Here is a 25,089-nt window from a genome sequence, read left to right as displayed (position 1 = left end):
ATGTCTAAATCAGTATAATGCCAACCTCCCCTCTCATCCTTCAACTTCTGAATAAGTGAACACCCTCTCCGTGCCCACAAATAATGGGCCAACATTGCACTGGATTTATTGGCAAACACAAAATTGTCACTTGAGCTTAGTTCTCATAAAATCCACCTGTACCATCTGCAGCTGTGCTATTTCCCCTCTCACTTGCTTTAGTTCTGCCCATACCTGTGGCGTGGGATTTCTCTTATGCATCTGTTCTAAATGCAATAACCTCTGTTGCAAAGTCAGAGAGCTGCCCTTTTTCCCTTTTCTTATGCGCCTCCCACTTAATCAATGCACCCCTCACCACTACTTTCAGCGCATCCCATAACACCTCATCTGTTACTTCCCCATTATTGTTAAAGCGTCAAAATTCCTGAATAGTAAGCTGAATATCTTCCCGCACTTTCTCATCCCCAAGCAATGATTTATTGAGTCTCCAGACTCCTTATCTCCTGCATTGGCCCACCCCAGTTAATTTAATCCACATTGGTGCGTGATCTGAAATACAAATGGTATCCATCTCCACAACCCCCATCATATGCCATCCATTGCAATGCACCCATAGCCCATTTATCCTGGAATATGTCTGTGCTGCATGCGAGTAAAAGGTGTAATCCCGCCACACCCCATGTAACAACTTCCAACAATCCACCACCTCCAACCCCTTCAAAAATTGTAGCAATGCCTTCCTCCCAGGACCACTCTGCTGCCCTCCTCCTGTTGAATGTTCAAGCCTTGCACCCGGGGCAATATTAAAATCCCTTCCTACCACAACTTGCCCTCCCACAAATCCCAAGATTTCTTCTTTTAGTGTTTGAAAAAATTCCCTCTGCCCCACATTGGAGCATAAATGTTAATCAATGTCAACTCCTTCCCCTGCAACCACCCTCTGAGGCCCACACAACGCCCACTAGTATCTCGAAACACCTCTGATCACAAGTCCACAAGTTTGTCTGATCAAAATAGCCCAGCCCCCATATTTTTTGGACCTATTCCCTGATGTACCACCACTTCCCGAAAAGGCTTATGACTCAAGACTCAACAAGCGAGTGTCCCTCGGCCTTAAGTGTGTTTCCTGCAAAAATGTTACATCCCACGTCAGCCTACCCAACTCCTTAAATACTCTACTATGCTTCCCCTGATTATTTATCCTGTTTACATTACATGTGCCCACCAACAGTGAATCTCCTTTCTCCCCCCACTAGGAGTGGCCTAGTGGTTAGGGTGGTGGACTCAGGTCCTGGGGAACTGAGGAACTGAGTTCGATTCCCACTTCAGGCACAGGCAGCTCCTTGTGACTCTGGGCAAGTCACTTAACCCTCCGTTGCCCCATGTAAGCCACATTGAGCCTGCCATGAGTGGGAAAGCGTGGGGTACAAATGTAACAAACAAACAAACACCCCTCCCCTCCCTTCCCCCATGTCCCCTCACCTCCCCCACAAGCATTCTCTGCCCTCCCCCTGTCCCAAGCTCGCATTCCTCCGCTCCCCCTTGCCCCCAACCCTCCCCTTCCCTTTAGCTGATCTCTGTACCATGAAATCAGCCATCCCACTAGGAATCCACACACTCTCCCGACACTTTAACCTTTCCAAAGCTAATCCCTAACCCTCCCCATCACCCTATTTACACCCGCATTCCTTGCATTCAAACATCCCACACACCACCCTCCTTACTCCCCAACTGATTCCAGCAATATACCACTAGTCCACACAAATCTGTGTTACTTCAGGAAGCTTGCGTGTCAGAAATCTTCCCCCGATCCACCATGCCTAATCTGCTCTGCTTCTGCCATGCCGAATCTGCTCTGGGCTCTCCGGCGGGCTCCCATATCTCCATCTGAACTGGAACATCTCTGCATCCCAAAGAGCGCAATGCTGACCATGCCTCATCCGGGGTCTTGACTTTACGCAATTTGCTGTCCTCTGTTAGCCACATCCCAAATGGGAAGAGCAACTTATACCGGATCCCCTTTGATCTCATAAATTTTGTGGCTTCTCCTAAGGACAGGCACTTTTGCAATGTAGACCAGGCCAAATCCTGAAACACTTCAATTTTACAATTTTTCCAAATCTCTTTTTGCTGCCTTGCTTTGGCCAAAATCCTCTCTTTCATGGGGAAATCAGCAAAACACGCCACAAAGTCTCTTTGGCAAGATTCCCGCTGCGGGCCAGCCACTCTATGTGCTCTCTGAATACGAAAGTCTAGCAATTGACTTCCATCTTCAGAATTCAGAATGAACCCGCACAGTTCTTGAATCACTGCTTCACAATTGCTGAACCTGTCCAACTCAGGGACTCCCTTAAATCACAGGTTATTACGGCATGACCTATTTTCCAGGTCCTCCACCTGCTCCCTGAGTTGATGCAATTCCCGCATCTCCTCATTCACCAATTTATGCAGTTTCCCCAAATCCTGCTTACAGCTCTCCATCTCACCAACAAGCGTACCCAAATCGTGAATTTCAGCCCTAATTTCTCTGAGGGCGGTTTGTATATCCAGCTGGATTTCTGCCAAATCAACCTTTAGGTCTTGAAACCAAGCCACCATCTCCCTTTTCACGACTTCACCAGGCTCAAGGCCCTCCTCAGCATGCTCCTCTCCGGCCACTGCCGGACTTGCCGCCATCTTTACTTCGTTCCTCTCTGTCCCCGCTGACGCCACCAGGGTTTTTTTTTCCTTGCTCTGTTGAAAAATGAAAGCGTCCCAATCCCTTCTTTGGTGGCATTCCTCAGGGACCTTTCCCCTTCAATGTACAATTCAAGATGCCACTTAATTCTATAGCATTCACTCACAGCTACAGGTGGTATTATTTTCAAGGCTGCCCCATCTTTAGCAACTCACTGTCCTCAGCACTCCACCGCTCCTCTTCCAACAATGTCCAGGCCCCCCACTCTGCAAAAGTAACAATTCTCCTCCTCTACCTGCACTGCCATCCGTGCAAGGCCTCCACCCTGGAGCGAGACGCCAACACCACCGGGCACCAATCCTCCAAAAGCTCCCGGCAACAGCCCTCTGATGTTGCCGACCGTCGCGTCTCCCACTCTCTGCTGCAGCTGTCTTCCCCCTCACCAGATCTCCGCACCTGCCTCTTGGAGGGTGCCGCTCCCGTCCATCCACACCAGGGGCTTCATGCTCTCAGGCCGCCAGTCCGCTGCACTCGCCAAGTGCAGACGCAGCTCTCGCTCTCCCTATCCTAGCCGCTCCCTGCTGTCAGATTCTTCAAATCAACACCTCCTGGCCACCCGCTGCTGCGTCCACCATTGCCCTCGATCTCAACTCTCTCTGTAGGCAAGTACTGTCGAACCTCTCTGTATTTTTTGAATGCATCGATCTGGAGGGTATCAGGACACGTCCTCCTACTCCGACGCCATCTTGGATTCCCCCCCCCCCCCCTTATGCTGTTTATTTTCAATTGGTTCCTTCTTCCATTTTCTGAAGGATTTTCTTTTTGCTCTAATAGCTTCCTTCACCTCACTTTTTAACCATGCCGGCTGTCATTTAGTCTTCCTCCCTCCTTTTTTAATATGAAGAATATATTTGGCCTGGGCTTCCAGGATGGTATTTTTGAACAGCAGCCACGCTTGATGTACATTTTTGACCCTTGCAGACGCTCCTTCAAGTTTTTTTTTTCACCGTTCTTCTCATTTTATCATAGTTTCCTTTTTGAAAGTTAAACCCTAACATATTGGATTTCCAGCGTATACTTACTCCAAAGCTAATATCAAATCTGATCATATTATGATCACTGCGACCCCAGCACCATTACCCCAAATAGCAATAAATAAATAAAATAAAAAAATCACTAGGACCTGATGTTATTTACTGAGTGCTAGAAAACTCAAAATACAAAACTTTAGACCTATGGGTAATCTGCAATTATCACCAAAATTTGGCTCTACACCTGAAGACTAGAGGAGAGCTAATCTAATGCCAATTTTTAAAAACAGCTCTGGGGTAATCCAATTAACTACAGATCGGTGAGCCTAACATCAGTGCCAGGCAAAATGGTGATTGTAATTGTTAAGCACACAGAGCCAGGGAACTAAGATGGTGTCAAGGACAGACACCAGAGAGGGATGCTCCAGTTTGTCTGCTGCACCCTGATTAATTTGGCGATGGGGAAGCAGAAATGAGTGATCCATGCTCAGAAACCTCTACTCTCGGGAGCTCTGAAGCACTCGATACAGACTATGATATCTGGATTTATGTCCTCTCAAGCTGTGGTTATGATTCCTGATTTGGTAGGTAAGCCTGAGACTGTGGTGGACCTCAGTGCAGACCAGGCTTCTCTTAGCCGGGCACAACAGTCAGCACCCCCGCAACCCAGAAGCACAGTGGCCTGGAAAGATGATGCCTCACCATGGGATTGGGACAATGGCATCTTCCTTGAGAGTGGAGCAGCAGCAGGTTTGGACTCTTCTCAAGGACAATGTCCTGTTGCAGAGGGAGGTATCACCCAGGCTGCGGAACTGTCACAGTCCTCCGGAGGAGAGGGTTGCTTGTTTGGAGAGTTATAAAAACTAGCAGCAGTGGACATGGATGCCTTTTGACACTCACCAGACAGGACTTAAAGATCTAGGTTTTCTATTCCATTATAAACCATAACATTCCACTGCTTTGTCACCCTCTTATCATCTTATCCATCTTTCCCTGTCTCTCACCCACATAGATATCCTGTTTTTTCTAACCTAACCCACCCTCTTCCTGTGATGCTGAAATGCTTTTGTGTTTCACTTATATACAGTATTCTGATATCTCTCAACATTTGCTTATATCTGATCTGAAGGAGGGTTACCTTCGAAAGTTAATCAAAAAATGTATTGCTAGTCCAATAAAAAAGGTATCCTCTTATTTTTCTTTTCTATGTTTTGTCTTATTTCGATTTAGTACCTTTAAAAGTGGACTAACACGGCTACCACACCACTTTACTCAAGACAATACTTTGAAATCCTCAGTTGTATGCAGCAGCAATCAAAAAAGCAAAACGATTGACAGGAAGTGTGCAGAAAAGAATGGAGAATAAAACAGACTATTAGCATGCTTCTATATAGATCCATAGCAAGACATCTTCAATGGATTGTACAGTTCTGGCAAAAAATGTTAGACCTCAGGCCCATAAAGGTGACCCAGGAAACACCCTTACAAGTTCACTCTCAAAAAGATATCATGGAATTGGAAAAAGTACAGATAAAGGTGATAAACGTGATAAAGGGTATATAGGATGGCTCTCTTAAGAATCGTCTCTTCTCTGTCTTTGTTTTGTTTTTCATATTCTGTTTTATTACTTTTATAATTTTGTGATATTGTTAAACGCTTTGATATACGTTGAACTGTGGTAAATCAAGTTTTAAATAAACAATGATAAATGGCTGAACTGATCAGAGTTCTTTACTCTTCACCTTCAAGAAGAAATGATATAGGGGATATGGCAAATTTACAAATCATGAGTGGGATGAAACAGATATATAGAGAATGGTTATTTATGACTTCAAACTGTACTAGGCTTAGGGGATACAACAGATATATAGAGAATGGTTATTTATGACTTCAAACTGTACTAGGCTTAGGGGATACATCATGAAACTAGAATAGCAGACATAAAACAAAATTGAAGAAAATGTTTCACTCAACTGAGATGCTGAATTTGTTGCTAGAGGATGTGGTCAAGGCATTTAACACAATGGGTTTAAAAGGTGTTTGGACAAATTTCTATAGAAGCACATAAATTACTAGCCAAATAGATCTCAGAATGATACCATCCATCCCTGAAGACTGCAAGAAATGGATCTATTCTTTGATAGCTAAGGTACTTTCCTAGTGACCTGGATTGGCAGCTGTTAGAAACAGGATGCTGGGTTCAATGAGCCTGCGGTCCAACACAGTATGGCATTTTTAAAAATGTTTCATATGTACTGTTTCCATTTAGAAGGCAAAAAGTAAGCATTTGATATTTTTTGAAGATCGTCTCTATTAAGAGGCCACTATGAAGTTGCCCACTAAAGAAACCTATAATAGCTCCAAATGACAGAAAACCACACACACAAAAGAGTAGGAGGATAATAAAAAAATTTGACAAAGACTCTCCTATGGATAAACTGCAAGGAAAACATACAAGACTAACCAGAAACAAGTAGAAATTTCCAGGAACTTTAAGCTTTACTTCAAGCAGCAGGGAAAAAAATACAAAAAACAAAAAAACATTGATGCAGGTAAATATAACAGTTTTATACACCCAACAGGAAAAAAAAAACTTACTCTGGTTCGATCACAATGAAAGATTATACGTGTGGAATAGCGATGTTTATCTTTGCAATAATCACCATTCAGGTAAACAATACTTAGAGAGCCATCAGTAGCAGCCTGTGGACTGATCTGAATGAAACCCAGGTTATAACTGGTCTCGTTTTTGTATTTCACACAAGACCCTATGGCACTACCTACAACAAAAGGAAATTCATGTTAAGATAATGTTTCCACAGTATCAGTACAAAAGAGGCAAATAGAATCCACAGTCAACAGTAGACAAGAGAGCACATCACTAGAAGTTGAACTTAAAAAGTTGTTTTATTAAAATAGACCAGCATGGTCATGATTCGCACACTTTCGGGCTGTGTCAGATGTTAAAGACTGAAACACAATATAACTTACAATTAAAATTCATAAAACGCATAAACAGACAAAACATATATAATCAAAATATTTGTTTAAAACCTCTATAAATTTTATTACACCCTTCACAAGTAGCATGTATATGCACACTTAAGATGGTTTCCTCACATATTTGTTATCTGTCCATATGTTTTATTAAATTGTGCTTTAAAGAATTTTGCTACTGTGAAATGACTGTGCTATGTCAATAGTCCTGCTCTGTGTTTATTACTACCTAGCTCCTCTTTTTGTGCCTAGTACAGAGTTCTCCCTAAGGTGCCATGCACATAGTTTATATTCCATGATTGGTTCCTGCTCCACCCTGCCCCAGAACCAATGAACTGCAACAGAGGAAATGAGCACAAGCAGTATTTGGGATAATTTATGACAAATCCTAGATGGTTTTGTGCACCTTCCTAAGATATGCTCTTGAATAATCGATTATTTAGATAGGGAAGCATTCACTCAATAAACAATACAACTGCATGGACTTCATCTGTATATTGATTGGACCTCCTTGACATGATTTGGCATATTATACTATGATTGGCTGGTGGATTGGTCTTACTTTATTGGATGAGACTTGGTGATAACTTGTATCAGAATGCTAGGACACTATTTTTCTTTTTCAGGAGAAAGATCCATTAAACTAGACAGGACTGAATACAGTATTTCTTTTTCATTTATTACTATTTATATACTGCCCTTTTCCAGAGCGGTAAATAATTCAAACATACATAATAAAAACATACAAAACAATACACATCAAAAATAATACAAACTTGAAACCAAGGACTGTTATACTGCCCTACAATGACAGAAGGAAGTAAGTCCATTTTAGCTGATTTGTGACAAAATACGAAAAACCACATGTTTTGCATCTTCTCTCTGCAATGAACTGCCTTTGCTTCTGAAATACTGAATATCCTGAACGGGCTACATTATGATGGGACATGCTTCCTAAATCTCAGATAAGCATTTAACTTATTTTTTAACATAAGTGGACTTAAGCCTACTGCCATAGAATGGCAGAAGGAAGTAAGAAGTAATTAGATCTTACCTGGTAATTTTCTTTCCTTGAATCTCTCTAGACCATTCCCAATGAGTGGGTATATGACCTTCTACCAGCAGATGGGGAGACTGGGAACTACCAAGTATCACCACCTCATTAGGTCCTATGCAGTAGAAGTAGAGAACATGAATCCCAAAACAACAAACCTGATGGAAGGAGGAAACAACCAGTACACAAGAGAAGACTTTTACTTGTTGCTCCATTTTTTTTTTTTTAAATAATCATCAAAAATGAATCAAGAGCCCTCCAGACTACAGCCATTATCTAGCATGCCTTACTTGTGGACCTAGAGCTCGAGTAACCACAGAGAGTAACAAAAAAACAAAACAACCCCCAACCGAATACATTAGCAGGCAAGATCTAATTTCTCTCTCCTTACCTCCAGACCTACCAGACACGTAGGAAGCAACAAAGCAGTGCTCAACAAGGGCAGGAAGCAAACAACCTTTGAGCCAAAACCATAGCTGAGAAATGCCTTTTGCTTTGACTGTACATCCAATTTGTAATGCTTCACAAAGGAGTGAAGGGATGACCAAGTCGCAACCCTGAAAACATCCTGAGCAGGAATCAAGAGCTCAGCCCAGAACCAAGCCTAAGCTCTGGTGGAATGTGCCTTCAACTCAGCAAGCAACTGTCTTCCAGCAAGGTGGTACGCCAGAGCAATGGCTTCCTTAACCCACCTAGCAATGGTTGACTTCAAAGCTGCTTTGCCTTTCTGTAGGCTTCCAAACAGGACAAACAGCTTATCTGAATTCTGAAAGTCATCCGTCCTCCACAAAAAAACAGCACAAGGCCCAACACACATCTAAATGATAAAGCTCTGTGAAAAACTGGCAAAATAACAGACTGATTCAGATGAAAGGGGGCCATCACCTTTGAGATAAAAGATGAAACCGGGCACTTAAGAATATAATAGCCATACTGGGTCAGACCAATGGTTCATCTACATCAGTATTCTGCTCCAAACAATAGCCAATCCAGGTCACCCAATTATTAATAACATTCCATGCCACCAATCCCAGGGCAAACAGTGGCTTCCCCTATGCCAGTCTCAACAACAGACTATGGCCTTTTCCTCTTGAACTTGTCCAAACTTTTTAAACCTAGACACGCTAAAGCGAAGATACTTACCTGTAGCAGGTATTCTGCGAGGACAGCAGGCTGATTGTTCTCACATGTGGGTCGGCGTCCACAGCGGCCCAGGAACGGAGCATTTTCCCAGCAAAAATCCATAAAGCTTTGCGACAGCTTCCGGAGTGCGAGGGACTCGCACCGCGCATGCACGGACATCTTCCCGCCCGTTCCCACCTCAGTTGTATCAAAAAGCAAATAAAGAACAACAACAACTCCAAAAGGGGAGGTGGGCGGGTTGGTGAGAACAATCAGCCTGCTGTCCTCGGAGAATACCTGCTACAGTTAAGTATCTTCGCTTTCTCCGAGGACAAGCAAGCTGCTTGTTCTCACATGTGGGGTATCCCTAGCCCCCAGGCTCACTCAAAACAACAAAAGAAGGTCAATTGGGTACCGCAACGGCGAGGACATAAAGATTGATCTACGAAGAAACTTCTGAGAATGCAGCCTGGAACAGAAGAAAAATGGGCCTGGGGGTGGAGTTGGATTCTAAACCCCAAACAGATTCTGCAGCACCAACTGCCCAAACTGACTGTCGCGTCGGGAATCCTGCTGAAGGCAGTAATGAGATGTGAATGTGTGGACTGATGACCACGTCACAGACTTGCAAATCTCTTCTACAGTGGCTGACTTCAAGTGAGCCACCGACGCTGCCATGGCTCTAACATTATGAGCCGTGACATGACCCTCAAGAGTCAGCCCAGCTTGGCCATAAGTGAAGGAAATGCAATCTGCTAGCCAATTGGAAATGGTGCGTCTCCCAACAGCGACTCCCCTTCTGTTGGGATCAAAAGAAACAAACATTTGGGCGGACTGTCTGAAGGGGCTTGTCAACTCCACATAGAAGGCCAATGCTCTCTTGCAGTCCAATGTATGCAACTGACGTTCAGCAGGGCGGGTATGAGGACGGGGAAAGAATGTTGGCAAGACAACTGACTGGTTCAGATGGAACTCTGACACCACCTTCGGCTAGAACTTAGGGTGCGTACGGAAGACTACTCTGTTGTGATGAAACTTGAGGTAAGGAGCATGCACTACCAAGGCTTAAAGCTCACTGACTCTATGTGCTGAAGTAACAGCCACCAAAAAAATGACCTTCCACATGTCAAATACTTCAGATGGCAGGAATCCAGTGGCTCAAAAGGAGCTTTCATCAGCTGGGTGAGTACAACGTTGAGATCCCATGACACTGGTGGAGATTTGACAGAGGGCTTTGACAAAAGCAAACCTCTCATGAAGCGAACAACTAAAGGCTGTCCAGAGATAGGCTAACCCTCTGCACGATAATGAAAAGCACTAATTGCACTAAGATGAACTCTTACGGAGTTGGTCTTGAGACCAGACTCTGACATGTGTAGAAGGTATTCAAGCAGGGTCTGTGTAGGACAAGAGCGAGGATCTAGGGCCTTGCTGTCACACCAGACGGCAAAACTCCTCCATTTGAAAGAGTAACACCTCTTCGTGGAATCTTTCCTGGAAGCAAGCAAGACTCGGGAGACACCCTCAGAAAGACCCAAGGAGGCGAAGTCTATGCCCTCAACATCCAGGCCATGAGAGACAGAGACTGGAGGTTGGGATGCAGAAGCGCCCCCTCATTCTGAGTGATGAGGGTTGGAAAGCACGGTTCTTCGGAGGACAACTCCAGAAGAAGAGGGAACCAAATCTGACGCGGCCAAAAGGGAGCAATCAGAATCATGGTTCCCCGATCTAGCTTGAGTTTCAGCAAAGTCTTCCCCACCAGAGGTATGGGAGGATATGCATACAGAACGCCTTCCCCCCATGAAGGAGAAAGGCATCTGACGCTAGTCTGTCATGGGCCTGAAGTCTGGAACAGAACTGAGGGACCTTGTGATTGATCTGAGTGGCGAAAAGATCCACCAAGAGGGTGCCCCACACTTGGAAGACCTTGCACACTATATGTTGATCATTATAAGAGGAACTGGACAAAACAACCCTTCCTCCTTGACTACCCAATGTACTCTTATCACTTATGATCCTCATGCAATTACCACTCTGTATGTCTCATACCGGAATTGGCGATCACCGTCACGGTATTATGTAAGCCACATTGAGCCTGCAAATAGGTGGGAAAATGTGGGATACAAATGCAACAAATAATAATAATAATAAAATGTATTCAGTATTCTGGGATCTTGCCAGGTATTTGTGACCTGGATTGGCCACTGTTGGGAACAGGATGCTGGGCTTGATGGACCTTTAGTCTGTCCCAGTGTGGCAATATTTATGTACTTATGTAAGAAGCTGGACCACCCAGACAGTGACTCTGCTGCTCTCCTCGAAGGACTTTGCTTGAATCAACCAGTCATCCAGACACAGGTGCACCAACACATACTCCTTCCCAATGCTCCATTTCCACCTTCACGGCTTCCACAGCGGCCACTCAAAGGACTAATAAGGCCGTCCTCTAGACCAAAATCTAACCCATTGGGAGCCATTAAGCCGACCAGGACAGTACCTGCTCACGTCTCTTAGATGACCTTCAGCCAAACCACGAGTACCTGAATGGGCTGTGCCCACTGGATGCCTAGACACCTCAGACTCACTTAAATCCTTAACTGTTTCCTCCAAATGTGCCCCCAAAAGAAATCTACCCCTGAACAGTAACTGAAGATGGACTTTAGAGTTCATGTGAAGCTGACCAGTGACTGAGCCACAGCAAACGTCTCTCAGTAAACACTATGGCTAGGTTCTTCACCGAAGCCTGAACCAAGTTATAAAGGGTGTCCACCAGGAATGCAACACCTATTTCAAGATTTACAAGAACCTCCACAGATTTCCCTGGAGCTTCCAATAAGCACTCAGCACACCAAAAACAGGCTCAAGCCATGTAACCACCTCAGATGGTCGCTTGCAAGGCCATGGCAGAGACTTTAAATGATCTTTGCAAAAGGGCTTAAATGAAGCGGTCCCGAGGATCTTTATGTGCTACTCCATCCTTCAGCGGGATAGCAGTGTACTTAAATCACCACCATAACCAAAACAGCCACATTAAGCAAATGAAATTTCACCAGAACCTCCAGAGGAAGCTTAGCCATAGTCCTACTAACTCTCAGCAGTGCATCAGGGGGCTGCCAGTCACCATTCACTAGCTCTTTAAAACCCTCAATCAGAGAAAGGGTCCACTGCAAGACATGAGAAGTTAAACTAGGTAGTTCCTGCCTGCAGAAAATATGGACCACCTAGAGGTCAAAGACACAGGAAAGCCTTTTTTTTTCCAAGCAAAATGCCTGGTGTAATAGGAGAACAAACTCTGGGGAGAAGGGTGTCTGAGCCCTCCCCCCCAGAGTTATGTCTTATCAGCACTAGAGGATCCTCTGCATGGCCTTGTTCTACAATGAGGGTTCCCAAAATGGCACCAGTTCCTGCAAAAACAGGATCCATCTACACCTGTTACAGCAGACTCAGATGTAGTGGGCTTCAGAGAGCCCTTCTGGCACATCAGGCAGGAAGAACCAGTAACCGCCACTGGAGGCTCAAGTTCCCCCAAAGTCGACTGCATATATGTGGCAAAGGCTGCTAACCAGCAAGACAATACAACATGCAGCACAAGCCACCCAATGGCATGGTTCTCTGTCATGGATGTTAAAGTCGCGAACTTCATGGAGCCCAGCCAAACATCTTCTTCCACTGGTGCTCAATGTGACCATCAAACCCATCCCCCAGTCCCCCCACCTCAAAGCAGACTGGCACCAAGACTCCTTAAGGGCTACGTTTCTTTTCTTCTTTTTGATCAGGTATGGCTGTTCCGTTCCTCCCAGGGAGAGCATTAAAGGAACCCTTCCCAGTTGAAGAGGGGAGGAAGCAGAGGCACAATCCTGCTGCCAGACCAAAACAGCACCCCAATCAAGGGCCTTAAATGGACAGGGCTGCACAGACACTCACCTACCATCTGCTGAGGAGACTGAGAAATACTGAGTGGCTCAAGGATGCACAGGACCTAATAAGGTAAAGTCACTTGGTAGCTCTCATTCTCCCCATATGCTGGTAAGAGGTCATATATCCACTCATCAGAAATGGTCTAGAGAAAAGGAAAACATGTCATGTCGGTATCTGGAGTGTTTAGAGGTCCATGTTAAATGATATAATGAAGATTCTGTTGTCGATTGCACAAAGCACTTTTGGTGACAACTGATTATTATTTACTTTATACATTATTTGGGAGTTATATTTGAAAAATATTTGTGCACAAATCTGGACATAAGATGAAAATGTTGATGAAGTTAAGCCAGAGGATTATGTTCCTCAGAGTTTCAGCTCTATTTGCTTTATTCTTTCATAGTACCAAATTACAGCGTTCTTGGATGTCTGGAAACACCATTCTTATGTTGAATATTTACATTTTTTTCCTATTGAACAATGAATGTATTGCTTTTCTGACATTATGCTTACAAACTATAAAATCTTAGTTAACTTCAAATAAATTTTTGTTTAAACGTTTTCTCTGGGAGATGAAATACTTGGGGGGATTACTCTGGATTCTTCTCTATACTTGAAGCCACACCTCAGAGATACTGTTGGGAGGACATTTTGTTTTTTTAAGTTAATTTTTCCCTTTTTTTTTTTTTTTTACAAACAACTTCATAGGATGTGGTTTTGTTTTGTTTTTTTACTTAAAACTCTACACCCCTTACGTGAATTTTTTTAAGCATTGTTAATTTTCTGACAGTCATGCAGGCTTTTGTCTTTTCTTTGATTACTATAATGTACTTTTGTTTGGCCTTCCTCGGCATTCACTTCAAATACTACAAGTTGCTCAAAATGTGATAGTACAGTTTGTAAGGGTTCTCATTTTGAACATATTTCACCCGTATTAGGACAAACGCATAGATTTTCAACCGAAAAGAAAATTCGCTTTAAAATTCTTACTTGGACACCTCAGACACCTGCATTATTGCTGCTTTAAAGAACAATAAACCATGCAAACTCTGCGCTCTGCTGACAAGGGACAGCTTGATGTACTTCGTTTTAAACATGGTTAGGCTCGATTGTACCATGACTCACTCTTTATGATCACCTTATAGTGTTTGTTCTATATCAGCCCTGCTCCCATTTAGAAAACAGCTGAGAGCATCTCTCTTCCAACAGGCGTTTTCCTGAAAATGTTAATGCACAATATTTCTATTCTATAATCTAGGATTAAGATCAACAGCATTATGGGTATATTGCCTTTATGATTTTGTGTTATTATATATGCTTTTGATAGCTGCCTAGATTTGGAGACAGTGGGGCTCATTTTCAAAGCACTTAGCCTTCCAAAGTTCCATAGGTTTCTATGGAACTTTGGAAGGCTAAGTGCTTTGAAAATATGCCTCAGTGTGAGATAACAACTTTTTAAATAAACTTTGAAAACTTTAGCTGCCGTATTGTACTGTGCTATATATGAAGGTCCTTTTAAAATTTAAATCAGTATATGATGATTAGGTTATAATAGTTGTCTTGGGGGTCCTTTTACTAATGCTTGGCATGCACTAATGTCCACTAGCATACTAAACTTTAGTGAAAGGGCCCCTTAGTTATTTATTCAGAACTTATCTTAGTGCTATTTATCTTACCATGACATCCATGTAGATATGGTAAAGGTTTACAAACATTCAGATAAAAAGTTCTATTTTTTCCATTTGCAGAAGTATCTACTGCAATCCAGAAGTCCCGCTCTTTGCTCAAACCACTCAGGTCATACTCATTACCTGCAGAGTCTAAAACATATGGAATACAATAAAGATAAAATACATGACAAGTTATTGCCCAGTCCAGAAATATTTAATAGCTAACACCTTCTCCAGTGTATCACTGTAAAATGAGTTACAGGCTTGAACTTAAAACAAGGAATTGTGTTAAAAAAAAACCAAAAGAACAGAAAAACATCTTTGAGTAGAAGTAAAAATACACTCATAAGATAACCCTTCTCCCACCTCCACTACCACCCAACACATACTACAGATTACTTTGGGGGGGGGGGGGGGGAGGGGGATTAGATAACCTTCCCTTTAGTATGACACACACTCTCTACATACATACATATATATAACCACACCTTTTTTTTTTAGTATGTTCTCTTTCTCTCCATTTGATTCCTGCATATAAACCTGAGACAATCTGGTTTCTTCCAGAGTAATATCTAAATGGGTTTATTTTGCCACATACCATGACAAGTATGTACCTTATCATATACTACAGTATGTTGGATATTATCTCAGTCATTTACTGCTAATGCTTGCTTCAACATTTGCACTGATCTAAAGGAGAACAATAATTTTTTGTCCTTAAGACTATTCCATACAAGCAGGTGTTGTGTCTATCGACCAGTAGGTGGAGATAGAGAACTCAGAATTGCAATGTGCTCTATAAGACCTCTACCCAGTTCCCAAAATTCAGTATTTGCAATAAAAAGCAATACACAGACAAAAAGAAGGTAGATGAGAGAAAATATTTGTCATCCTCTCCCCAACTTGTCTCCATATCCAACTCGAACTATAACATATAGAGGCATCCAAAGAGAAACCAGCCCTGAAAAAGGAATTCAGTGAGGAGCCAACTGAGAACCAAAAGGAAACTAGCCATCAAAGGATTGAATCTTCAGAAAAGGTGCAACTCTGCAATAATCTTAAGGACTAAAGGAAAGAAAATTATCAGGTAAGACAATTTCTCCTTCCATGTCATCCTAGACTATTCCAGAGAAGTGACATATAACAAAGCAATCCCTAAACATGGTGGGAAGAAGTAGCAGCAGCCAATGCCACTTTCAAGATGGAGGACCCAAACGCCTACCAGCCAGAACATAAGCTTAAACTATGGCCTCCTTCAATCAAGAAGCGATCATCAATTTGGAGGTTGCCAGACCCCTAAGAGAAGAACCAATGAGGACAAAGAGGTTGTCAGACCTTGTGAACTCATTGGTAACCTCCAATTATTTGCAAGCACCCTACAGACATCCAGAATATATAAGGAAGCAAAAAAATCCACACAATCTTCTTGCAGAAGGATGGCAGATCCAGTTGTGTTTAAAAAAGGTTTGGATAACTTCCTAAAAGAAAAGTCCACAAGCCATTATTAAGATGGACTTGGGGAAAATCCACTGCTTATTTCTACGATAAGCAACATAAAATGTATTGCACTGTTTTAGGATCTTGGCAGCTATTTGTAACCTGGATTGGCCACTGTTGGAAACAGAATGCTGGAATTGATGGACCTTCGGTCTGTCCCAGTATGGCAACACTTATGACTGCTTCACATGAAAAGACAAAACCGCCTTAGGAAGAAAGGAAGGTACTGTCCAAAGTGAAACTCCAGCCTCTGTGAAATGAAGGAACAGATCTTGACAAGAAAGACCACAAAGCTAACTCTGAAATTCTTCTACCTGAAGTAATCGCCACCAGAAACAGAGTCTTCAACATCAGTAGATTTCATGAGAGGCTTAAAGACAGGCTTCAAAAGTGCACACAGCATCAGGATGAGATTCTGCTCTGGACAAATCAGCTGAAGAGGACAACAAAAATGACCAACCCCCCTCTCCCCTCATGAAGTGAGCAATATCCTGATAAGAAGTTACAAATTAAAGAATTTTGTAATCCATCTGATGGTAAGGTTTATTACTTACAACATTTTTCTACATGCAAGAGCGAATTTGTCATCTATGTAATAATATGTCCCTGTGAGAAATTATATGTGGGAATGACCAGTAGATGTTTGAGATTACGTCTTTGTGAATATAAATCCAAGTTAAAAATGGGTTGGGTCAGTGCTCCCCTTGTGGAACACTGTACAGATAACATGCATTGTTTTAAAGATTTAAGATGTTTTGTTACTGACCAAGAACCAATCTGTGTAACTGAGTGCAGAGATTACGAAGACAGGAAGCACATTGGATCTATAAACTCAACACCTTACAACCAGTGGGTCTGAATCAAGATATTGATTGGACAGCATTGTTTTGATGGATGTCCTTTAAAAAGAAACCTTGGTTGATGACGACGAGTACATCTTTACAGTTGAACTTTTGCAGCTGAGTCATATTGGTATTTTAATATTTTCTACTATTTTGTCTTATGTTGTATTATTTCTCATAATTTTGTATTTTAAAGGTGTGAATTCTGATTAGTTGAAGTGGTGGGTCAAGTGTGCATATCCATTATTAAAGCACCAAGCTCAGGCGTCTGACATCAGCAGCGCCCGGCCTAAATGTGAACTTGTCTTTGCCATATACACAGCAACTGCAGAGTAAGAAGTGTTGCACAGTTTCTTTTCTGTACACATTTTTTTCTAAATGCTTTATATTTAGTAATCACTTGATTTATTTATTTTTTCAGATTGGTTGTCTGTACTGTTTAAGACCCTGAAGTCGTCATTTTTCTGTGAAATGGGTCCCATTGTTTTTTTATGCAGCAACTTCTGTTGGCGTTATTGAATATATCCACATTACAGGCGCTTTAAGAACTGATTTTGAATTGTTAAATTATCAAATGACATGGAAGAAAACCTATAAAAAATTTCTGTGTGTTAAGTGTGTAGAAAAGTATTGAATAAATTTGGACACTTCCTTTGTATTGGATTGGGAGATTTTTTTGTTTATTGAGAGTTTATGGTGATCTCCCATTTTTCTGTTTCCTTCTTTAGTTTAACACAAAAAGGAAGTAACCTGCAGTGATGTGGCCAGCTACTTTTAAAAAATGTTGTTCTGGGCTCTGATTGGCCCAGGAGCTCAAATTCAGTCTGGAAATGCTGAATTTTTCTCCAGTCTCAGGCTGGAAGTCTCAGGCTGGAAGTACAGAGAAAGATCTCTTTACAGAGATCCTGTGAGAAGTTATATTCCGTAACTTGTGAGCAGCTATACCTCCTGTACTTCCTAGGCATTATCCAGGTAGTGACAAAATGTTTCGTTTTATAATTGATCCTTATTCAGTTACTTGTTATTTTGCATCTGTTTTTACAGTTCACTGTTCAATATTTTTTATGACAATAAAACTTTTTTTTTAGTTTATTGACTCTGCTTGTCTGGACTGACTAAGAATCCTGATGGCTTGTGTGTTGGGTCTGTGAGTGCTTTCTAGGAACTGTGGGACCACTGGAGTATGGCCCCAGTAACCTAGAAATCACCGGGGATAACTTAAGAGCGGGAGATTTGCCCAGAGGCGGATGGGACCCAGTCAATAGGAGGAGGGGGCTAGTATAGAGCAAATGCCCAGGTGCAGGCAGACCTGAGCTATGCTGGGGGATAGACCTTCTAAGTGGCCACTGGGTTAGCCCCAGGCAGGTGGCTAGGCGTTTCATGACAGGGCTTAAACCTCACCCTCTATCCAATATAACCTCCAAGATAACACATTTGTTGAGAAACACAGTTTTGTGTTCTAATATGAAGATGCTCAGAAAATTTGGCAGTGGAATTCTACAGGTAATCAAGTCCTTGCTTTTCATAAAAGGCAGTCATTGACTTGGTACAATGAACTAACAATGACAACGGCAGTCCATTTTTAACCATAAGTGAAACAAAAACCATATCACTACATAAATGAAAATTACACTTCACATAAGATGCAGGCAATATTTTAAAACTGAGGGCGGTCACTTGGTGTGAGGAGAAAAAGGGAGGAAGAAATGCTGCTGCTTGTGGGCAACCCACAACCAGTGGAAGAAATCAGTCAGCCCTATCATGGGGTTGGGAGGGGAGTGAGTTTGGATGTCAGAAAACCATTGCAGGGGGAGCAGCCCGGATTGTGTAGAGGCACGCAGTGCCAGGGAAATAAGTACAGACTCTCTGATGATCTCAGAGCTGAAGGTGGAGGTTATTACTGCAGTGGACAGGATTATAGAGAAAAAGGTTGAGCAGGCGTTGAGAAAATACACACCTATAAACATATGACTTGAAAAATGGGCAGTTTTTGCAAGGATAGCCCAGACAACTTCCAACTTGGTGCTACAGTCACAAACTGGGGAACATAGCAGCCCAGAGCTCATAAAGTTCAAAGACAAATGACAGGACCTGAAAAACCGCTCTGAGTAAAAATTTGAAAACTAGTGAGGCTCAAAGCTCAAAGAGAAGATCAAAGGATTCCACAAAGTAATCCAGAGGAAACAGCCACAAGAGTGGAAGGAAATAATGTATCAAGAGACCACAGGTCAAAAAAATATATTTAATAGAACAAGGCCCAGTCATGTTAACTCTACACGGACTGTGTTTCGGCTCCAAAGGCCTTCATCAGGATTTAACTGCTGAGTTCTCTCTCAATGTATGAGTGTCAAAATCAAAAATTCTAAGAACTGTGCTAAACATACTTTTCATATTCTGAAAAAGACACATAAGAGAATGCTGCCACCAGCATGCCTGCCGACAGTATATACTATGTCATCTGTAGAGCCAGTGATTTTATCCGCTTGAGAACTACTGAAGTTTCCATAGGAGACTTGGGAGCAAGAACTGTGGGGCTTTTTGGAAACATAGCTGATGCAGATGAAAACTGGTGGCTCTGCAGGGAGCTGCGAGTAGAGAGGGTACATTATCTTGGACTTAAGAGGGATAGCACCAGAAAGTTGCATAGGTTACTATGTGGCTTCTGAATTCTGCTCACATAGTTGAAATTTTACGGGAGCTTCATGAAGATCGACAGCTCATATAGGAGGACAAACAAATACTTTGTTTTCAGGATTTTGCAAAGCTGGCTGCTCAGCACAAGGAGTTCATGGCTCCTAGCATTTGCTTTGCCTTCTAATAACCTGTACCCTTTTTTCATGTTTAATTACTCAGCATTTTGTGAAAATGTAGGGCTTGATATTCAACAGCCAATGACAGGTTAAATCACACATAACCGGCTACCCATAAATATTCAGTGGGAGACAACTGGTTATCTCCGTTGAATATTCGCAGTTAGTGCATAACCAGAAGCCAGCTATCTCAGGAGCACTCTGGAGTCAGGTCACACTTAGGACCCAATATTCAGCGCTAACCTGGCAAGGATAGCATATAAATAGGACCACATAAATAACTGCCCTATCTTTATTTGGTAGCCGATGACCAGTTAGAACTGAATTATTGGCTTAACTGGTTATCATTCCAAACTTAATTAGAGAGGTGTGGTAGCCCAAACCGAAACTGGATATTCAATGCCTGCAAATAGGTGGGAAAATGTGGGATACAAATGTAACAAATAAATAAATAAAATAAATAAATCAATCACCAGAAATGTCCCGGCATTGAATATTTGGGTTCAGTGCTAGCAGTAGGCTTTAATTGCACTGCCTGCCGCAGGCTGAAAGTCGGAGGGGGGGGGGGGGGGGGGGGTTAGTGTTTAAAGGCAGATGAAGTACTCATGCAGAAAGAAGCTGTTGCTCTAAGTTCTATTTCCTTGCGCATATATAAGGTAACACCATAACTTTTACTATGTTTTATGGATGATTTATATATCTTAATCCTTTTAATCTTCAGCCGGTGTTAAAAGGAGACCATAGTCTCTTTGGTTTAGTATTTTTCAGTTATGTCTGATGCACCTCTTGTATGTTTTTTTTCTGCCTTTTATGGTCATACTAACACGTGGCTTGATTGTTTTATTACTCTATTTTGAGAGCCAGGATTTTCAGAGTTATACTATTGCTCACCTTTGAGCTTGCAGTTACATCTGTCTACATAGATGTACAATATAATTTTGCTTTTTGGAGAGCAGGATATTTTTTTAATGATATTTCTTCAGCTTTTGGTTATTTACAGAGATGTTTTATTTCATGGTCTAGAGACACATTATTATGGTGACACTGAAGTCCACAGGATTATGCAGTGCCTCTTAGTGATAAGGTAATTCACATTTATACTTTAAAAGCGGTAGCCATGTTAGTCTGGTGTAATAAAACTTACAGAGGAAGGTGGGTGCACAAACCAATTTATTGAGACTTGAGCTTTTGAGTACCACGGTCTTTGAATCCAAGTCCTCGAAAGCACATATCTCAAACTGGTTAATCTATAACGTGCTACCTGCCTCTAGCAATTTTATACTGGTTTTTTTAGCCTTTTCCTCACATATTTTTGGGGGGATTTTTGTATGTGTTTTTAGATTTTCCTTTGATCTTTGCCAATACCTGGTTGGGTCAACTCCTACCCCATTTTGTTGAATAAGATATACTTCAAATACACCTTTCCTAGGGTTACCATACGTCCAGTTTTACCCAGACATGTCCTCTTTCTGATGACACGGCTGGGCATCCGGGCAGGTTTTGCCAGCCTGCCCCTTTGTTTCATCCTGCGATTCCTCAAATAGGTGCTCTCTTCTATTTGATGTTTCCCAGCAAATTTATTAAGCTTACAGATAAGCTATGTAGTACATTTTCTTTAATCCTTTTCATCTGTTTGCATTTGTCACTGCTAATAAACAGATTGAATCTCCAGTAATGAGCTCCTCTGCCATGTCAATTTAGCTGTTGTTACGGTCTTGGTCCGAGAGTTGGCTGATCAAATTTGTCATCCCGAGCTTATCCAGACTACGTGCAGCAGAATCCCGACTTTGACTATAGCCCGACGGTAGCTTACTCATGGGTGGACCGTCTATCTGTGACCCTTCCAGCATCGCAGTCTTCTAATCACCGGAGTTCACTGAGGATTACCACTACATAGAGGTTTGTTTTACCATCTTTATCCCCTCCTCCAAGTGGCCGCCTACCAGTTGGGCCGTCTCGCATACCGCCGATCAGGCAATTTCGGTGCCGATCGGGTGGCGAACAATCATAGTCCAGGAAGTTTCAGGCTGTGTAGCCGGGTCCAGAACTGAGCGGAGGACAAAGTTCCCGATCTGGTCAAGTTATTACTCGGCTACCCACGACAGATCAGCTGTTCGCCCAATTTGCACGCTCTGATGACCGCAACGTGAATACTCGTCAGCAACCCCCTGGGCAGCCCATCACTGTTGAATGTGAGGGTGAGGAAGATAGCAGATGGGAGCGGAAGTGTCGCGAGTGACGAGGCCTGGGACCGCTTGACCGCTGACCAATGCACAAGTTTGTAGCCTGCAGAATTGACATAACAGAAACACTACTTACAAGCTGCTTGAGATGCCTGAATGTGTGTTAATCTCAGCAGTACGGATCGGTGACAACAGAATCTAGCTGAAAGCTGTTATCAACACTGGCACTAAGGCTGTGAGAAGTGCCAATCGATGAAAGTAAGTGAGCGACAGGTCTGACGTGAGTGAATGGCTTCACATGGCACGTGGCGGTCTCTAACCGACAGCATCCCTAGGGTTTACTTGGACTGAGTTTCTGGGGCCGGACAGCTATGACCATCTCCCATCAAATCTGCCTCTCCACACTATGCCATCCGATCTGTAGGGCCTGAACGTCCTGACAGGAGCCCCTAAACAACAACATAACCCTCCCCAATAATGTCCTGACAGGAGCACCTAAACAACAACATAACGCTCCCTAATAACTGGATTACTAACTTTTGAATTCAACCTCCTATGCCAGCTATATAGAACCAGCTAAGTTACTATTTGCCCATCCACCGATACCACAAGACCTTGCTTAGGGGCCGAAATTGCCCTTCAATTTAATCTATTCAGTACCAGTTAAGTCACTTTCTGCCTCATTTACCAGTACCACAAGGCCCTGTTTAGGGTCATAATCTGTCCTCCAATTTCAGATTATCCACTGTATTCCTCAACACTGTTATGAATTTAGCTATTCAGCTGATATCTCCAGGCAGTCCTGCTAATTAATCTTCTGTATTCTATAACATTGTTGTGAATCTCACTACTGTCAATTGTGTATTTTTTCACACTATTTTCTATAAGTCCATTAGCCAATGTTATATTTTACCTTAATGCAGTCAAATGTGTTTAGATGCTATCATCTCCAGACAGTCTTGCCGATTAATCTACCATATTCCTTAATATTGTTGTGAATTTTGCAGTTCAGCTTGGTATTGCCTCAGACAGTCCTGCTATTTACTGTACTCCTCAATATTGTTACAAACTTAGTTGTTCAGTTTGACTATTTCCGGCACGCCTACCACCATCCACTGCATCCCTTAACACTGAGTCTCCTTTCCAGTCAACCACTAAGAACCTATTCATACTAATTTCACCTATCCACAATTAACCATTAACTACTCATTAAAATGATCTTCCTAAACTTTCTTATTGCTATTCATTCACTTGCTCTTATCCTAGCAACTTCTAAAGCCCTCCCTCCGGATATTAACTTCATACCAATCCTTCATTACCACAAAAGACCAACCAAATCAATTTCTTCTTCACAAACTGATCACAACCATAGAAGCCCATCTCAACTTTACCATTCATCACTAGAAGAAGATAATTTAACAAACACCTTAATATTAAAAACATCTAAAACAACTAATACCAAAGCGCAAAAAACAAGACAAATCATAAACATTCTTCCGTCATCTAATGCTACCAAACCACACTTACCTATACGTGTGGGATACATTAATGCCAGATCAACAGTCAACAAAACGGAAATCATTGCTGATTGGATTAAATCTGACAATCTCGACTTGCTCTTCATCACAGAAACTTGGATCTGTGACTCTAAAGACCCCATCATACTTGAACTGTGCGCCCTCCTGGCTATAAAATTTTACATTGACCTAGAAAAGAAACAACTGGAGGAGGTATAGCATTAATCTTTAGATCCAATTTTTGCGCTGAACCCATCTCAGAAAGCATTACCCCTCTACTGGAAATCGCCTCAATCAAACTACACAGCCCTACACTATGTGATCACCTGACTTGTATTCTATTTTATAGACCCCCTGCAATTGAAGCCACAACCACTCTACCTTCATGGACTTCATATCTAACTCATGTATTAACAACCCCAATGTAATTATATTAGGCGACCTAAACCTACATCTAAAGGACTCCAAGTCTGCCCATACCCGAGAATGCTTGGATCTTCTCTATGTGACCTCTCCCTACCTCCACCGTAACCCACTCACATCAAGGGTCACTCACTTGATATTATCTCTTATAAATTTTCTACAGACCAAAACTTCATTATATCTGACATTGATTGGTCTCCCTCACCCTGGTCTGAGCATTACAAAGCATCCCTCACCTTACAATAGTGCAAAAAGGGTCAGTCCAAATCATATGACCTATAACAATCCTCACCAGAGGACGGATTGACAATGATAATTTCTGGAAACACATCCTATGCGAATAATTGGTCAACTCAACTGAACTCAGATCTTTTCCTTACAATCTGGGATAATAGATGTGAATTGATTCTGGATGAAATTGCACCACTACGCTCCATGACTTCACGCAAACGTAACCCCTCGCCGTGGTTCAACAACTTACTGAAGGACCTTAAATCTAAAACCAGGAACCTTGAAAAAGCAAGGAACAAATCTAGAGATAGCCTTACCTTTAATACATGGAAACAATCACAAAGAAGCTACAAATATGCCATTAAACGTGCCAAAAGAGCCTATTATACACAAAAAATCACAGTAATTGGCTCAGATATAAAAAAAACAATTTCAACTTATAAAAAATCTTTTAAACACAGATCCAGTGACATCACCACCTTCAAACCGTCCCTCGGCTGACCAATTAGCGAAATACTTCAGTGACAAAATCATCAATCTTCGTAAGCCGATTCCTCAAGATAATTCCTCTGTGGACACCTTTCTTGACGAACTCAACCCTGGACTAGATGAAGTACCAACAGACCGATCTTGGACTAATTTTACCCTCCTTACCACCGAAGTAGTCACTAAAACCATCTCTAAACTCTCCAGGTCACACTGATACCTTGACCCTTGTCCCAATTATCTTTTGAATGGTGCCCCTACACGTTTTATCTTATATATCACCACCCACATAAGCTTCTTACTTCAACGAAGCTCCTTCCCCACCAAACATGGCAATATATCACTAACACCTGTACCAAAAAAAACCCCCAAAACCAGCAAGCGACATTATTAATTACCGTCCAATTGCCTCCATCCCTCTAATGACTAAACTGATGGAAAATAGAGTGACCTCGCAACTCAATGAATATATTCAGAAATTCTCCATCCTTCATGAGTCACAATCAGGCTTCCGTTCTGCCAACAGCACAGAAACGGTCCTTCTTACCTTACTCTCCAAATTCAAACAAGAAATAGCAACTGGAAACAACATCCTCCTTTTACAATTTGAGTTATCCAGCGCCTTTTACATGGTTGATCATACTATCCTTAC

The 25,089-nt window shown here is 42.2% G+C and overlaps 1 protein-coding gene across 1 annotated transcript in view; it reads right to left on the bottom strand.

Annotated features, from left to right (window-relative positions):
• IGF2R (insulin like growth factor 2 receptor) overlaps positions 1-25,089 on the bottom strand; it is a 354,906-nt gene that overhangs the window by 156,174 nt on the left and 173,643 nt on the right. The window contains 2 exon segments of the mRNA XM_030198395.1: positions 6,286-6,467; positions 14,455-14,598. Coding sequence (XP_030054255.1) covers positions 6,286-6,467; positions 14,455-14,598 — 326 coding nt within the window.

Source organism: Microcaecilia unicolor, chromosome 3 (genome assembly GCF_901765095.1).
Source record: "Microcaecilia unicolor chromosome 3, aMicUni1.1, whole genome shotgun sequence".
Classification (NCBI taxonomy): Eukaryota; Metazoa; Chordata; class Amphibia; order Gymnophiona; family Siphonopidae; genus Microcaecilia; species Microcaecilia unicolor.
The sequence above is the reverse complement of the archived record's forward strand: the minus strand, read 5'-3'. Positions and strand labels throughout refer to the sequence as shown.